The 17,953-nt window shown below is 44.4% G+C and overlaps 1 protein-coding gene across 1 annotated transcript in view; it reads left to right on the top strand.

Annotated features, from left to right (window-relative positions):
* Nucleotides 1-6,206, top strand: part of LOC102383906 (zinc finger protein RFP-like) — a 16,337-nt gene extending 10,131 nt beyond the window's left edge. Inside the window, exons 2-7 of the mRNA XM_006037601.3 lie at nucleotides 871-966; nucleotides 1,744-1,974; nucleotides 2,269-2,291; nucleotides 3,269-3,384; nucleotides 3,536-3,568; nucleotides 5,007-6,206. Of these exons, the coding sequence (XP_006037663.1) occupies nucleotides 871-966; nucleotides 1,744-1,974; nucleotides 2,269-2,291; nucleotides 3,269-3,384; nucleotides 3,536-3,568; nucleotides 5,007-5,518 (1,011 nt within the window). The 3' untranslated portion in view covers nucleotides 5,519-6,206. The remainder of the gene's footprint in view (nucleotides 1-870; nucleotides 967-1,743; nucleotides 1,975-2,268; nucleotides 2,292-3,268; nucleotides 3,385-3,535; nucleotides 3,569-5,006) is intronic.
* Nucleotides 6,207-17,953: the final 11,747 nt, after the last annotated feature.

Here is a 17,953-nt window from a genome sequence, read left to right as displayed (position 1 = left end):
AGCCCCTGACTTGGGGAAGTGCCCCAAGTGCTTGTATTGGGTCTAGCACCCATTGGACGATCAGGCCTGTGTTTTCCAAGGTGCGCAGAGCCAGAAGTGAGTCCAGAGCCTTGGATGGTGGCAGCGGGAACCCCAGGCTAGCGGGTGTGCTCCAGGGAAGGGGTCGGCCGGACGGGAGGCACCCCAGGGAGGCACTCGGAGCCTGGAAGTTGGTCGGGTGCAGGGAGGTGGGCGGCTCAACGCAGGAGCGCCCCCTACTGGCCCGCCACAACCTCAACGTCCTTTCTGAAAGCAGAGGCTGATAAATCCTGCTCCGCAGAGAATTGCCACGTATGTTCCCAATGGGGGCAAAGACAAGTTGTCCTCAGGGGAGATGGCAGCCCAGTATTCATGCATAACTTTGTCTGTGTTATTACACATGCACATGTGGATGCGCCTCCTCCCCCACACACCGCATTTATTCACATACATCTCTCCCCCCAAAATTAGCAATGGAAAATTGGGATGTGTGTCTTAAATGATTAAACTGATTTCTAAACAGTTTAGTTAAAAATACATTTCGACATAGAGGTACCTGACATTATTCAAATGGGACTACTATACACACTTGCGGAGTCAGCTCTGTAGTGGTTGCAAACAGGTGGGCTTGTGAATAAAAAAAAATAAAAGTGTTTTATATCTTTTTTATAACTGGTTATATTACATTACTTATTTCCAAGGAAAAAACTCTTTTTATTTTTCATTCTGCCTTCACAAAAAAAGGCATATTTTATTTGCGGGTCTGTGGTATGTGACAAAATACAGTGTATACTTACCTGCTCTCTCACCTACAAAGAAAAATCTCACTCCAAACTATTTGCCTTTACTCAGGAAAAAATTGAGACTCAGCTAGTGATTCTCAGGAAAGAAAGACTGAAGCTGCAGAAGTTTATAGTGAAGAAAGAAAATGTACACCAGAAATATTTGGTAGGTACCCACACAGCATTTCCTATATACCTGCTGAGTTAATCTGGTTTCTTCTCTGAGTCTCTGTGGCAATATTTCTCTGCCTTTGGTGGGTGTGACTGAGTTTCTTTGTGATAATGTGTTGTTTCATGAGAGGGGCACATGTGTGGGTTTGTGTTTAAATGTCTCACACTCGGCACATCTACATAAGACACTGTAATGCCCAGTAGCTTATTCTACTGTGCATTAGTGTATTGCAGCACAAACCATGCTAATGTGTTAATGCGCAGTGAAATTATTCTAGTGCACATCAAGTGTCGCAAAAAAACGTTCACTTTGCTACTGTGCATTAGCACAGGCTAATGCACCTTTGTGTAGTACCTCATATTCGAGGTACTAAACTTAATATGCAGTAGCACAGGTGCATAAATGAACGTGTAAACATGTCAACTGACTACTGGGTTACTGAAGTCCCTATCTGAAGCTCCAAGCCTGCAGTTACTCATGGTAAGTAGTAAACTTCCCCAAGCGGTTTCTTTAGGTCCTTCTTTAGGTTCTTTAGGTCCACGTTTTTTACTTATCTTCTGGCTAGGATAAGGAATGGCATGAGATGATTAGAGAATCCCTAATACACATGTGATGCAAACAAAGAGCTTTAAATGCCTGGCTGGAAATTGAGAACTTAGAGGGTTGCATTTAAGTTTTCCCTGCTGCGTACCCAAGCCTTTCTGAAATATCCCCCAACTCTTTCCATATCTCTGGCTTGTCTTTTTTCTGATTTGTATCTGTTTGTTACAGAATCACGTACAAGCTAAGAGGCAAAAGATCACAAATGAATTTAAAGAACTGCACCAGTTTCTGGAGGAACAAGAACAAATCTTGCTGGCCTTGGTGAGAGAGGTGGAAGAGGAGATTGTGAAAGAACAGAAGGATTTTGTCACCAGGCTCTTGGAGGAAATAGCTGGCCTCAGTGAGCTGATTAGTAAGATAGAGGAGAAGTGCCAGCAGCCAGCGAGTGAGTTCCTGCAGGTAAGATTGTGTTAGACGCACCTCATAGTTGTGCACAAGGAAAAAAAAGAAGCTCCTGAAGTGGAAACCTGGGAAAATAAATATACTGTTGCTAGCTCAGGAAACCATCCTTCATCTGGAAAGGTCTTAAGTATGCTCTCACCTTCAAGATGATGTTGTGCTTGGTTGCTTTTCTGCACGAGGACATTTTGATGCAAACAGTGCCTGAAGCCCAAATCAGGGAGGCAAAACAGGTGGGATCCTCAGTGTAAGGCACTATAGAAATCAACTCCATTTTCTCTCTCTTCCTCCTAGGACATCAGAGACACCTTGAGCAGGTATGTGATTCCTTCTTATGCCCCCTTACACTCGACTGTGCAGGGAAGAGATGCTACACTTCACTTTTACACTGTATCTCCCTAGTGCACAGGAGCTGAGGTTTCTGTGGTGGAGGTTTCTCACTTGGGATCTTCCTCCATTGAGATTCATGCTGAGATTACAGCCTCAGAGGAGCCTGGAGACCAGGCTGCAAAATCTAGAGCCTAAAGGGAAGGATTATTTACGTTACAGTCATGAAGAATTGGCTTCTCTAGGTGTCTCAGAAGAGGGAATTTGTGTCTCTTGCCTCTGTAACAATGGTAACAGTCCAGTCATTGGAGCCTAATCTTTGCTTGGATGTTCAATATGATATAGTTTGTATTTTCTTGGCCTAATTCAAAACAGCCAATAGCCTTGCTCTCAAAGACCAGCAACACCTTTGTCACCCGTTCTCCTACCTTTTGGGCCCATAGAACAGTGAGGGTCAACCTTTTTGGCAGGAGTGCTTCCCTGAGTGCCAGTCCCACCTCCTTCCCCTGAAGAATTTGCAGCTTTGCTTCCTGCCCAATCTGCTACTCTGTTCTCTGCTCCCTGCCTTATCTGCCATTGTGCTGCCTGTCTCTTCCATGATCTGCCATGTACCACACACAAAAAGCTGCTCGTGCCACTTGTGGCACTTGTACTGCAGGTTGACTATCCCTGCCATAAAACATCATGAACTACAGAAAAAATTCAGGACAAAAACAATTAAAAAAAAAAAGACCAAAATAAAAACCAGTGGGAGGGAGGATAGTATTTTCCAATATCCATTTCCCAAATTATTTATTACTTAATGTCTGAACAGAGCTACATGAGGAAGGGCGCTACATTAACAAAGGGAGATTATTAAATCATGCTGTTGTATGTAATTGCCATTTTATAAGTTCAATAGCACTATAAGAACTGAATAGTCATGGATTGATTAAGGACTGAATAAAATGTATTTATTCCCTTCTAGGTATGAAAATGTCAAGTTTCAGAAAGCAGAGTTTTTTTCTACAGACCTTCAAAAAAAAATCCACAATTTTGCTGAAACATACAAAACTCTAGAAGATACAACAATGAAATTCAAAGGTAAAAGGGGCTAAAAGGTGTAATATTGATTCATGTCATTGACCCTGTTGTTTGGAATTGAGATTTAGAAAATGTCAATAACAAGAGCAGTCCTGTTCTTGCTAGAAGTGAGGAAGCATGGAATCTCATCTGTATTTTTTTTTCTTTTTAGATCATCTCTTGGAAGAAATGGGAAAAAATAGAGGTAAACTTCAAAGTCTGAAAAGGCCACATTTTTTCTTAAACTGAATACACAGGTTATAAAGGAAGTAATGAGTTTTGTGGGTAATAACATTTATCGGACCATCTACATAGTCGGGAGAGATTTAGACAAGCTTCCTAACAAAAGCTAACCTTTCAAAGGTCACCTATAAACAGGCTGTGCTCTGGGTGCCTACAGATTATTTTGAAAGCTTTTTTGAAGCAGAATTTAAGATTAAAACAAAACCTTTAAATATTACATTTTCTGATCAAACAAAATATTACAATTTGCTGAAAATGATATTCCTCCTATTTTGCCAGAAAAAGCAAAAATATCATTTATTGATACCCCGCAACCCTTTTTTTGTTTAGCTTTTTGAGTTGGCCAATTAAAATAATGCACTTAGCCCCATGCAAATACTTGGTGTGAAGTATAATGAGGCAGGCATGAGACTTCCATTTTTGTAGGCAAATTGATAAAACACAGGATTAGGATTCAGGATACCTCAGTTCTGTTCCCATACAACTGATAGTCTCATGGTCAGCCATCCTATGTCCTCTCTCTGTGTCCTCTCTTGCCTCAGTTGCTCCATGTGTAAGAGGAGGTATTAACACTGACCTCTTTTGTACAAATACTGTTTGTAAATACTTAGAGAGTTGATGAAACAAACTCTATAAGACAAAGGCAGAAGGTAGAGCACAGTGATGCCTTGGAAATGAACTTGTTCACAGAGGCATGAGCTTTTGTAGGCAACAACCTACTTTGTCAGAGGCTGCCTTCTAAGTGCACATCCAGACAAGTGCACACATGCAGGGGCTTGCATTTGCTGTGGCACAAATAGCAGTGGCCATTATTTGTGCCACTGCTTTGTGCCCCAGGGCATGCCCCTACATGCTTGCTGTGGTGCATGCCAAATTGTCCCAGGTGAGGTAGGGGAGGCTGAGGCTTGCACCTGTGCTGGCCACAGTAGCCTTACCTGGAGTCCTGGGGAGCCTCCCAGGACCCCAGCAGGGCCAATCTGGCTGCATAGAGCCTGGCCAGTAGGCAGAACATAGCTCTGGGTGGCCTGGCTTCATTTCTGGTGATGCACACAGCAACATAATGCAACACACTGCTTTTTTGGTGGGGGAAAGCATTTTTTTTTTTTTTTTTTACATTGGGACCTCCTGGTGGCGAATGGTGGCATCATGCTGCTATGGGTGTACATGCGCCATGTGTGGCTTGTGGCACCTCAGACCCCATGTGCACAGTTGTCTGGACATGCCCTACAGTACTGCCTTGTCCTTCCTTTTGCCTGGCTTCCAACTAACACAACTAGCAATGCAAGAGCAAGATACTGTTTCTTGTAAAGGCCTTGTTGGAGTAAAGGAATAAAGAGGAAGAGTATAAACTTGTCAGCATAATAATAATAATAATAATACATTTCTGACTTTCTCCCCAGTGGACGTTATTTTGGATCCAGCAACAGCTCATTCAAACCTTAACCTGTCTGAAGATCAGAGAAGTGTGGAATACAAACAGGCAGAACAAACTCAGCCTGACAATCCTGAGAGATTCAGTTCTGCTCTGTGTGTGTTGGGCTCTGAAGGGTTTCTGGCAGGGAAACATTACTGGGAGGTAGAAGTGGGAAATCGGGAAGGCTGGACAATTGGGACTGCTAGGACATCAGTGAAGAGGAAGGGATGGTTCTGTCTTAAACCTGAGGAAGGAGTTTGGGCTCTGAGGCAGCAGTACAACCTTCTCCAAGCTCTCACCTCTCCTCGAGTCCTTTTGACTCTCACAAAGAGACCCACAAAGATCAGAGTTTATCTGGACTATGGCAGGGGGCAGGTGTCATTTTATGATGCTGATAATGGAACACCAATCTTTACTTTCAATGATTCTTTCAATGAAAAAATCTTCCCTTTCTTTTCACTTTGGTCTCCAGGCACATACATTAAACTGTATCCCTGAAAGGTAATAAATACATTACATAGGTTATCATTTGTCCTACTATAGGATAAGATTTCAGTTTACTGAAGTGTACATTTTAAAGAATCGTGTAAAAAGCTAACATGCTGGAATTATTCTCTTGAACGTTATTGCAGAAGAGAATTTTATAATGCTTAACGGACAACCTAGAAGTGATGTACCCACTTCTCCTATGATGCTTGCTCCTTTGTTACAACTAAAGGAGCAAGCATCATAGATTACATAGTAATAGTACCACGTATGTAGCATAAATATAAATCATTTTAAATTCTGCCATGTATGGAGAGTAACGGCTGCCATCAGTCCCCAGAAGTTCCATTAGGATTTTATGATGAGTCTTCCCTACAAACTGTCCAGTTAGCTCCCAGTTACTTCTACAGTTTAGAAGTAATCCATAAGAGAATCAAATGGAACAATGGAGCTGAGACAGAAATGTGTTGCTTCTTTCAAAGGCTGGTCTTAGGCTGCTCATTTTGTGTTTTCGAAGAAAAAAGAACCCCAAGAAGCAATTACTCAATGGGTGTGTCTACATGTGCATTTATGCTGGTTTAAATTTTATGTGCAGTAAGTGACTGCATAGTAAGTGGGAATAGGCCAGTGTCTACATGTGCAGGCATTAAAGCGCATCAATGCTATGTGTGGACTGACTTGGGACTGAAATTAGTCCCAAATCAGTCTACACACACAGTGTTACTGCGCAGTAAGGCGTCTACATGTGTGTTACTGTGCAGCAATTAACTGGGCATAAATTTCATATCTGCATGATGGAGATATCAAATTTATGGCCAAGTCAGCATAAGACACCATATTTACTGCACAGTACAGGTGCACATGTGTAGACATTTGCCCATAATGCACAGTAATTTCAGTTCCTGCACAGTAGATGTGCAATGTAGACACGGCCATTGTGAAGTAGTTGTTCAGCAGCTGTTAAAATGGTCTCAGAAAAAAAGAGTGCCTTTGTAGGGATCAGGTGTTGGTGGCACAAACTCAGGTTTGATGAGGACTGCTCTAAAGCTAAAAATTCCTTAATAGTAGCCTTGAAGGAGTACAAGTCTAAAAATGATACTGTCAGTTTCCAATGGATCAAAAAGATTATATTAAAATAAAAAACAAAACTTATAGCTAGAAAGAAGAAACAGTATCAAGGGAGGCTGTGGCAGCTGCAGGGAAATATTAAAGTTAAAAAAAGTTTCTTAGCAGATTATAGCCAAAGGAACAAAATATATAATATATATAATCATAATCCCTGATGTGTATATTCCTGAAGAAATACAGATTTTGTTTTTAAAGCTAAGTTTAACAACTTACTTGCATTTGCTAAGGAAAATTATGACTGTCTGCTAAAGAAAATTGTGTTTGTTAAATATCAAGCAGATCACAACCTCACCTTTGAAACTCAAGTAGGTCGTGCATATCCCCATTTAGTAATGGAAAGGCCCCTGACCTTGGTTTTATGTCCCCAGAAATCTTCAAGGAATTTACTGATGAGTGGTGTCCAATCTGACTCCCCAAAATTGATATAAATATTTTACAAGGCATCTAGCCTAAGTATTGCACTGGAAATATAGTCCCAAGTTTTAAAAATGATGATGAGTGAGAGTCTGCAGGATATTGTCCAATTAATCGTATGTGTGTTCCAGCCAAAATATTTGGAAAACAGTCATCTATATACATGGATCTCTGATGATAAAACATTTTGAGACAAGACCAGGCCAGTTGCAGAGAAGGCTATTCGTGTATGGGCCACTGCTTGCTGTTGTATTACCTGGTATCAAAATATGTGAAAAAGACAAAATCATTTATATGTAGCCTTCATAGATTTAAAGGAGCTTTTGATTCCTAAAAACAACTGAAATTATAGAAGAAACTGGCAGTAACGTCACCAAAGCTTTCCTGCAATTAATCATTGCTTACTATTCAAATATAGCCTCTAGGGTGTGTTACCAGATTGAGTTGTACCGCCAGTACATATGACACTGTATTTTAATATATGTACCCTGTTTATAATCTCTGCCCCATCAGAGTCCCCTCTCCAACTTGATTGATGTAATAATTTCACATTCCTTTTAACCTCAACTCCAGTCTTATAAACTCTACTGTGTCTGCTTTTCTTTAAGAATATGAACAATTTTTCCTCTGTACGAATGGGAGTCACTTTGGAGCCTTGTTTTCATGTCACACTTTCCCAAGGGTCTCTCCCAGAAGAGGGTTCTGTGTATGGTCCTGGTGGTTTTGTTTGCCTTTATTGTCCTTATTCTTTATGTATTTAATATCAAAGGTAAATGGTGGGGTGGGAGACTCCCTTCAGTCTAGTGGGAAAGTTGGTTTATTTTAATAGCAAAGTGCCAGATTTTTTAGTTTCTTACTGATGAGCATGTCTTCAAAAGAAGCCCCATTGTAGTGAATGGAGCTATTCCTATTATTAATGGTGTAATTCAGTTTAGTTTTGGAGAAACCTAAGTGATAGTCAAGTTTTAAATGCCTAAGTTGCAATTCAGTTTAAATGGAAACTTGCTCAGGATCACAGAAATTATCTGAGGTAGAGCAGGACTGGAATTCGCTACACTGAATCTCAGGCCAATGTGCTAACCCTTGTACCACACTCTTCAGTGTTTTTCAGTGAGTAAAACATTTAGCCAAACTCTCAAGTTCTTTTTCTTCATTTTTTTTGTTTGGGGAGGAGCAGGGTGGATGGGGAATGTGAGAGGTGATGGAAGACAAATTATGTTTCATCCTGGACAGATAACTCTGGCCACATGTCTCAAACAGCTCCCTGTAGTCCAGACCCATTTTCCTTCCTATTTATCCATATTTAGAATCATATAAAGTTAGGGTTGGAAGGGGCCTCAGGAAGTCATCTAGTGCAACCCCCTGCTCAAAGCAGGACCATCCCAGCTATGCTGTTCCAGCCAGGGCCTTGTTGAGCCAGGCTTTAGAAACCTCCAAGGATGGAGTTTACACCACCTCTCTAGGTAACCTGGTCCACTGCTTCACCAACCCTCCTAGTGAGAGAGGTTGGATATTAGGAAATTCTAACTTCCCTTGTTGCAACTTGAGACCATTGCTCCTTGCTCTGTCATCTGGTACCACTGAGAACAGTCCAGCTACATCTTTGGTACCCTTCATGTAGTTGAAGGCTGCTATTAAATCCCACCTCAAACTTCTCTTCTCCAGATTAATAAGCCCAGTTTCCTCAGCCTCACCTCTTAACTCATGTGCCCCAGCCCCCTCACCATTTTTCTTGCCCTCTGCTAGCATTTGTGTGTCTCCTTCTATCTGTGTAACCCTGGGAAGGTATTCACCGTTGTAGAGATTCTGTTCTGTCTGGAAGCCCAGTGCTACTGAGGTGTATTAAAGTAAAACAAGATTTGGATCTTATTCTCTTGAGAGCCATGAAGACAGTATAGGCTTCCTGTGATGAGACATCATTTCCAAAGCCATTGTTTTTAGCCAGTTGCAAACAGGATTTAGGAACATTAGAGTTTGATTATTAAAGCTAAAGTACAGCCAGCATCTGACTGAGCTAGGTGTGGAAAGCAGACTGCATGCTGGTAGCCAGTTTCCCTACAGTAAAGCAATGCTGTGCTGGGGGAAACAGAACTTTTCTTCTACTCTGCTCATATCTTAATTATTAGTTTGCACTTTCAGTCATGCTGATTTCTGATTTACTGACCTCTGCCCTCCTTTCCAGGCTCAAACAGGGAGGGGGTTGGGGACAGGGAGGTGATCTGTCAGTACACATCATCTAAAGAGGTGCCAGTGGTTGGCAGATGGACCTCAGTCTCCAGTGAAGCTTCAGTGCCTTGTTGACAGTTCTCAAAAGACCATTCAGGCCAGGCCAACCAGCCTTTTTAAGCAATACTCAAGTCAATTTATTGCTTATCTCCCAGGAAAGACATTAACTCTTTCACATCCAGCAGGTGCAATACCCAAAGGAGTTAAAGAAACTCAGGCACATGTCCTTTTTAAAGGAGATAAATGTTTCTGGTGTTCTCCACAAATGCCTAGGATACCAACTCTGAGCAGTCCTTGAAGTATGAGATGCAGATGCTGCTTAGTAGAGTCAAAGAAAGAAATTAGAAAAACTTTTAAAAATCTGTAAGCTGATAAGAAGTCTGCAGTTTATGAGGAAAGACAAAGGGTCTGTCTACCCTGAAGTCAAAGTTGGGACTGCAGCTAATGGAAACATGCCTGAGATAACTTTCAACATGCTAGGTGGTGCATGGGTAGCTGCAAAGTTGTGGCTGCATGGAGTTGAGCGTGGGCTACAACACCAGAAGCTGGGTGGCTGCATCCCCCCTGCAACCCCCTCCCAGTGCTGCCACCACCCACCCTGAGCACAGCCCAGCCTAGCCCCGCACTGGGAAGAGGCAGGCCTGCCCTGGCTGCAGCCTGCAGTAGCAGCCCACCCTTGCCCTCTGAGCAGATCTGGGAGCACACGCCCCCCCCCCCATGCCCTCTCAGGGTGTATGTAGCAGCAGGAGCTGCCCCACACTATGCTCCATCCCTTGCTCTGCCCTGGCTGGGCAGCACCTGCCCCTGCCTCACCGCAGACACCTCAATCTCCTCTCCCTTTCCCCCTTCCCCCACAACAGATGTATCAGCCAGATGCCACTTTGCACACTGCCCAGCTGCATACCAGAATTGAATCGGTATTGGCCAATATGGCTCATTAAAAATCAGCCTTCTGCATCGACCCCAAAATTCTCTATCGATGCACCCCTCATTGACATTTTAAAAAAGTCTTTAGAAATATAAAAATACTGAGTTTTGTCTTACCACATCAAAACAGTTTTGTACTTTTCTGCCTCAAAATATTTCTGGAAACTTTGATTCATGAGTGAAAGGATGAGATGATTTTTTCCCTTCACATCTTGAAACGAAAGCAAAATGGTGTTGAAACAATTCCATTTTATGGCCAGATCTGTCTATGTGGAGTCACGATTTCCGAGTCTGCCTTTGTTCTAATCCTCCTTACCTTATGCGTAGGGGACAATGAATGAGGCAAATGGTGGGTATTGACAGTAGAGTGACTGTTTGGATTAGCAGAAAATGTCCATATTTTGTATCAGTTATCTGAGAAAAAGGCAGTAACTTTTCTCAGATCTTATTGTAAGCAGCTGGTGGATATTTGTGACCATAACAACAGATTGGCCTTGGGTTTCAGCTGGGACCACAGCCACACTCCCTAAATGTAAACAGCTGTGTTTCCTACTGCAGCACCAAGTATATTATTGCTTCAAGAATTAAAACACTTAGCTCCTTTTCCTGCAGAAGCACATTTCTGAGTTTAGGAAACTGAAACTTATGTAGTTTTGTTGTCTAGGGAGAGCCATTGCTACAAAAAAACCCTATGGCAAACCTCAGAGATGAAGTTAGTTGTCCCCTCTGCCTGGCATGTTCCAAAGCCCCGGTGTGTATATGCTGTGGACAAAGTTTCTGCAGAGCCTGCATCACCTAGGACTGATTCATGTAACCTGGGCAGTACTCCAAGAGGTAACCCCACTCCAATTGAAGGGATCAAAGCAAGTGTACAAGTACTGTGGGGGGTGTAGGGACTCTCCTCCCCCTATAGAGCAGAGCCAGACCAACAATGGGGACTTTATTGTGTACCTTTTAATGAGGGAACAATACTGGGAACATAACTAGTATGAAGCAGGGGTGTATAGGGGACACTACAATTCCCTGAAGAGGCAGGATTGAACAAAGGTTAGACACTCACAATCATAGACCTCCAGTTAACAAAAGACAGGGTTAACCAAAGTGTAAAACACAAACAGCAGAACAAACAATACTGGTTGGTATTACTGAAAATACAAAAAGGCACAAGATACAAAATGTCAAGTGACAAGGAATAGAGGGCCTAGGTACCTGGAGAGGGAGAAAAGGGGGAAAACACAATGGTCCCTTTCCATTGCAAGAATTTCTACTTGTTAGCTCACTCACCCCAAGTCACCAAAGCTGCAACATGAACTTGGATCTCCCACATGATAGGCAGAAACTCTACCACACAACCACTAGTACTGGCACTACTCCAAGCTGCTAGGGGTCTTGACCTTCCTGGAGCCCTAGCCCCATGTTGAGCTGCCTGGTCTCTGATTTGAGGAGCTAGAAGGAGAGCCGGGAACCTCTCAGACCACTGTTCAGATCTTGCTGGATCTGGGGAGCCTCTCCTGCTGGTCACAACCTCTTGTAGGGGATCCTGGAGCCCAGCAGGATGCCTCTCCTGCCTCCCACACACCAGGCTGCTGAGGGTCCCACTGCTGCCTGCAGGTCCTGCTCCTTCAGGCTCTTCTGGGGCAACTGCTTCTGCCCTCACTGACTCAGCTCTTGCAAACTCCTTCCTTGTAATCCCTCACTAGTCTCTCCCTTGAGTCAGGGGTGCTGCCCCTTTTATCCCCCTCCAGGTGACCCACAGGGCCAATCAGGGAACATGGAGGGTGAGTCTCTGGGGCCTGATTGGTGAGGAAAGGGAATCCCAAGTCCTCCAATCATCTTTTACCCCTTCAAAACCCCTGGGCCAAATCATTACCAGATTGGTGAGGAAAGGGAACCCCAAGTCCTCCAATCATCGTTTGCCCTTCCAAAACCTCTGGGCTAGGTCATTACCAGCCAGCCGGTCACATTCAGATATAAGCTTCTCCTGCCCGCACTGCAGAACAACTGCCCAGCTGAGGAGTTTCAAGCAGAACCAGAGGATGGCAACAATGGCAGAAATAGCCAGCTTCCAGTCAGCCAAAGTACCCGGGCTAGGCAGCGTGTGTGAGAAACACCTACAGCCCCTGGGATTCTTCTGCAAAGAGGATGGAAAAAACTGTATACACAAAAGGTGCAATAGAAAGGATAGTTGTGTTGCAAATTCAGGGTTAAGATAGGCAAAACCTGCAGGATCTAGAGTGATATCCTGGTAGAGCTCTTTCCAATTCTTGGGGTTTTTTTCACTGCAAAAGAAGTGCTCCAGAGCGTGTTGGGTGGTGTGTTGCTTTCATAACCAGGAACAGGAGCTTTCTAACACTTGAAATGGGTTGGTGCCCTGTTGGTGCTTGCCTACCCTTAGGGTGGAAACCAATATCACGTGACATCATATTTGTGCTGCTTAAAAAATACTTAAGGAAAAAAAATGCTAGGCAAATGGTCCTTACCTTTTCCTGCCAAATGATAGGAAAAATAGGTGGTGCAGCAAAAGGTAGTAACGGGCTCTGCTGCTTTATCGAGGCAGACGTCTGTTATCATGTGGCCCTTTCCCTGCTGTAGGAGGGGGTCTGGGAGAGCTCAGAATTAAAGGGGCAGGGATTCTTAACTTCCAGTCCTCTAGGCCCCTGATGGCCTGAAAGTGTGACTGCTCCAAACTCGAGCTAGTGTTAACACCCAGTAACATGTTACACCTTGCACCAAGCTGCATACAAGGCCCTTTGTTATGCTACTGCAACAGGCTTCTGTCTAGGGAGCCGTTACAGCATGACAGCTACCACGCTCTTGGCACTGGCCTCCCTATTCCCCTCCGAAGCTGCTCCACGTGAGTGTTTGTCTGTGTCTTTTTCTTTCCGACGTAAAGTTTGCAAAGGTTGGGCTCAGTTGTCTCCCTACAGGAGCAGTTACATCCTCACAGGAAAAGTCTCTGAGCCACATCCTGTCCTGCTTGAAAGTGGTTAAAAGCTATGCCCGCCCCTCACTTCATTTATACTTCATTTTTCCCAAAACACAAAACCCTCTACCTTCCTTGGTTACACATTTTTAAAATTCACACGTGGGCTCTCGTGTATTAATGGGACCAAGTGACTTTCAGACTAATCTTCTTGGCATTGTTGATCACATTTCCTCCTACATTAGGATTCCAGCTCATCTCTTTTGTCTAATTCTCAGCATCTCACAAAGTTTAGTACTTTGACCCTCTTTCTTCCTCTTTGTTTAAAACAGGGCTTTCTGGAAATGTGGTCCAAGGCCTATATAATGGGGTGGACAAAATACAGTCTGCATCTGGCCCATGCAGGGGCTTTGTCTTGCCTGCAGTGGGTCCCTTGATCTCTCCTAGCTCAGGCACCACCCACCTGTGGCACGTCCTGCTAGCTCCTGAGCACTCAGTGGGCTGGGGCTGCTCTGCAGCTGGATTGCCTTTGTAGTCAGCCCAGGTGGTGGTGGCTCCTTCTGACTGCCACCACCACTGGCCCCAGCCCTGTGGTACCCATGGGGACCCATGTGCAGATCCCCAACCCAGCGTGTCCCTGTGCCTCTCTGGACTTGCCTGGCCAGGCTCAGCAGCAGAAGCAGTGATGGCAGCTGGGCAGAGTTCCTTAGCGCAACAGAAAAGCTGCTCCCATGCTGGGCTGCCCTGCATCTGCTCTGCACTGCCACCGCTGCCCCACTGGGCAGCCCAGAGGAAGTAGTGTCCCTGGCAAAGATGCAGGGCAACCCAGCGTGTGCTCTGGGCAGCTGCAGCAGGAAGGGCTTGGCAGCAGCGAGAGGGAGAGGACACTTTTTCCCCACGCCAAGGAACACTTTCTGCCCAGCCACCACTATCACTGCTACTGATACTGAGCCTGGGCGAGCAAGTCTGGAGCATGAGTGGGGCGCGCTGGATTGGGGCTGTGTGCGCAGGTCTCCACCGGCACTGTGGGGCTGGGGCCAGTGATTGTGGCAGGTGGAAGGAGCCTCCACCACCTGAGCTGTCTACAAAGGTGGTCTGGCTGCAGAGTCACCATCCCTGCTGCGTGCCCAGGGGGCGGCAGGATGCAAAACAGGCAGGTGGTGCAGAGCAGGCGCAAGGCAGGCTGGAGTCGGGGCTCCGTGCACAGGTTCTGGCTGGTCTGCTCCCACTGGGATGAGTCCAGAGTGGGCATGAGGCAGGACGGGCTGTGCACTGCTGGCAGTGGTGGGGAGGTGCTGCAGGATGTGCAGACTCTGGGCTGTTGCAGGGAAGAAGCAGGTGCTGATCAGCTTGGGGGTGTTGTGCAGTGGGGGCACACACCACCATACCCACAAACCCTCCTCCAAAAAGCTCACAACCACACCCTCACACACAGTCATACATCCCACAAACACTATACCTCCCACACGCCCCCAACAAACCCCACCCCCATACCTCTCCCCATATGCATCCCCCCAAACATACACCTGTGTGCCTCTGGGGGGAGCCCCTCTCAATGCTACATGCACACACCCCAATGCACACATGCACCCACACCCCCAACGCATATAGAAGGACATTTCTTACCCATCTCTTGATTCCTGTCTTTAAGGTGATAGGTTGCCAGTTCCATTTTTTTCAAGCACCTGTGTGGCTGTCAATTAAAAGAAATATTCTTCCTTTTATTACTTGGAGATGGCTAGTCTGAAATGACAAGAAAGGATGTCTCATTGAGGAGAGTGATAAGTCTGACACATTGATTAGTATTGAAACATGAGAAGCTTTGTATGTCAGTTAACCACAGTTACTGAAGTAGATATGGATGAATTTTCAACACTGCTATCAATAACTTAGCTTATATGTTTTGTGCATTATCTTTTGAATTCTTTTTACTTTGGATTGTATTTCACTGTAGAGTTCATTAGGTACCCATCACTGGGTTATCTTCTTTTTTTACTGACTTGTTCATGTCTCAAAAACTGATTTTTATTGGTGTGGTATAACTCTGAAAATACACACAGTAAAAGGAATTTGATATGCACCCAAAGCAAAAATAACTTTTTTTCCCTTTTAGGTCCAAATTCAAAGTAATTTGGAGATTTTGAAGGAAGACAGAAATGAGATTCTGGTTTTGGAAAAGAATGGTCAAAAGAAAGCCCAGGAACTGCTGGTAAGTAGCATTGCTGCTTGCTGGGTACATCTACACAAGCAATTAATTTGAAGCAATGAACTCGAGCACAATTTGCACTGCCCTTTACCTCCTGTCATCCCCAGGATCAACCAGTGCACCCCACATTCCCCGTCTATTTGGTGTGTGGCATTGGTGTCCTATGGCTGACCTCCTGGAGCAAAGTTGGGGCACAGAGCCCTAGCCTGCAGAGGGCAACCCATCTCTGGTTCGTACCTCACCTCCCGAGTCTCATGATGGTTTTATGACAGTTGGCATTACTGGCATTCACTCCCCCATTTTGGGTTGCAAAAGTCCCCAAGGGTAATGTTTTTCAATCTTCCTGGTCATCTAAGTGGCCATCTTTAGGTCATCTACAGGGCATTCAGAGCAATTCTATTCCTAGATGTGTAGCCCTGCACATATGGATAACATAGTCGCACAGATTGGTGACAGAATGGGAGACAGATCGCCTTTTCTCTCAAAGAGCTAAATGACTAGTGCAAGCTATAGAAAATGAGTTCTTAGTCCCCTCTCACACAAAGAAAACTTATACCTGGGACCCCTAACTTCTCAACCCAGCATGCCAACCACCATACCACAGCTCGGTCATTGCCCAAGTTCTTCTCTGGTGCTCACAAAATATAAAAATACTAGTACTTTGATCAGTTAGTACTGAGGGGAAGCTACAGAGAAATGCCTCTGTGTCAGCTGCTGAATTTTTACTTCTTATGGCACACAGGGTATGTCTACATGTTCATTAATGCACCTTTGCTACTGCACATTAAGTTAGCTAGTCTGAGGTACTAGATAAAAGCTAATGCTCACTAGCAAAGGCAAACTTTTTTTGCAACACTTAATACATTAGTGCATTAACACTGCTTTTGCTGTGACACTGCACATTAAGGTATCTTATGTAGACACACCCATGAAGAGTTGTATGAAGTGCCGTGTGAGTCCTGATCCTGACCTCACTTTTCTATTTTTTTTCTTTATTACAGAAACAGACAGAAAATCAGAGGCAGAAAATTGTATCTGAGTTTCTTCAAGAACGCCAAGTAGTACGTGAAAAGGAAAGACTCCTGCTCTCCCAGCTAAAAAAGATAGACAATGACATTTTAAATAGACATAAGAAATATACTGCTAAACTCTCTGAGGACACGTCCCGTATCAATAAGCTGATCTGTGAGATGGAGGAGAAATGTGAGCAGCCACCAAGTGAATTCCTGCAGGTAACATTGTGTTGAAGTAAACATTGCAACATGGGAAAAATTGACAACCAAGCGTCAGCGAACACAGGTTAAGTAAAAAAAGATTGTTTACCAATGGGCAAATCTACATTAGATGCTACTGTGCAGTAGTTACTGCACATTTATTTAGTACTTGTATAATCAAGTACTAAATAAATACACAATAACCGCAGTTAGTGTACAGTAGTGCCAGCAAATGCCTTTTTAGTGACACTACTGCACAGTAGCCTAATAACACTGTGCATTAGTGTGTTAGCATTGTTGGTACTGTGATGTGCTACTGTGCATTATTATTCAGCTGCTGTGCAGTTAGCACCTCATGTGGACATGCCTGCTGTCATGTATAGTACAGTAAAAGCTGCATTAACCGGCACTTTACAAGCTGGCATGCTCGATTAACTGGCATGCCGGCTTGTAAGGTAAAAGCCAAACCAGAAGTATCCACCGTGGCACTTCCAGTTTCGCCAAGTCCCCACAGCTCGAGGCATAGTGACCTGTGCAGGGCCCACCTCCCTGTATCTTGGAGCCCACAGAGCCCGCGGGAGGGGCAGCAATGCGGTGGGACGGGCGGCGATGCCCAGATGCGGCAGGAGAGGTGGCAGCCCAAACAGGCAATGATACCTGTTCAGGCCTCTCATTTAACCAGCATATTTTGTTATCTGGCACCCCCCATTCTCCATGGGTGCTGGATAACAAAGCTTTTGCTGTAGTTTGATTTCTAAATGGAGAATTGCAGATTTAAAGATGTCCCACATAAAAGTCCATGGTGTATAACCTCCAGCAGCATCAACATTGTCAGTTTTTTTAATTGCAAAGAATTTTTACTTTGTGGATTTTGTAGTTTCTGCAACTGCTCTTGCCTGGAATCTAATGTTCTTGTGTTGCTACATTACCTGTCCCATCCTCCGTTACTCCCTGGAGTGGAGGACTGGATGTGCTAAAAGCAGGTACCTCTTGTCACTGATTCCGGGGTTATTGTCAGTCTAGTTACCCCCTCAGTAAAATCCTAGATAAGAAGGATACCTTGGACTCTGCTGTGTAATCCATTGTCTCTGCACAGCTCATGTGCATGGGAAATGTGCACATAGAGCTGCTAGGAAGGGTAGAGGCCCCCAAAATTTAAACTGCTTTAGGGGACAGAATTCAGAGAAAGGACAAATTAGGTCAGTTTGTGAGAGTGAACTAATGGTACAGACATAAAAGCATGAAATAAAGCTGCTGTTTGCGTGTAAAGTTGCTTACTGAAGAGGACTAGTTCTGGTACTCTGGTGGGGATAACAAAGCAAGCGCTCCCACTCACACAGCAAGTAGGACTGACCTCCTGCTTATTTCTCCCTCTCCCTCTGCAGGACATCGAAAGCATATTGAACAAA

This window comes from Alligator sinensis, unplaced genomic scaffold, assembly GCF_000455745.1.
Source record: "Alligator sinensis unplaced genomic scaffold, ASM45574v1 scaffold1045_1, whole genome shotgun sequence".
Taxonomy (NCBI): Eukaryota; Metazoa; Chordata; order Crocodylia; family Alligatoridae; genus Alligator; species Alligator sinensis.
The sequence above is the reverse complement of the archived record's forward strand: the minus strand, read 5'-3'. Positions and strand labels throughout refer to the sequence as shown.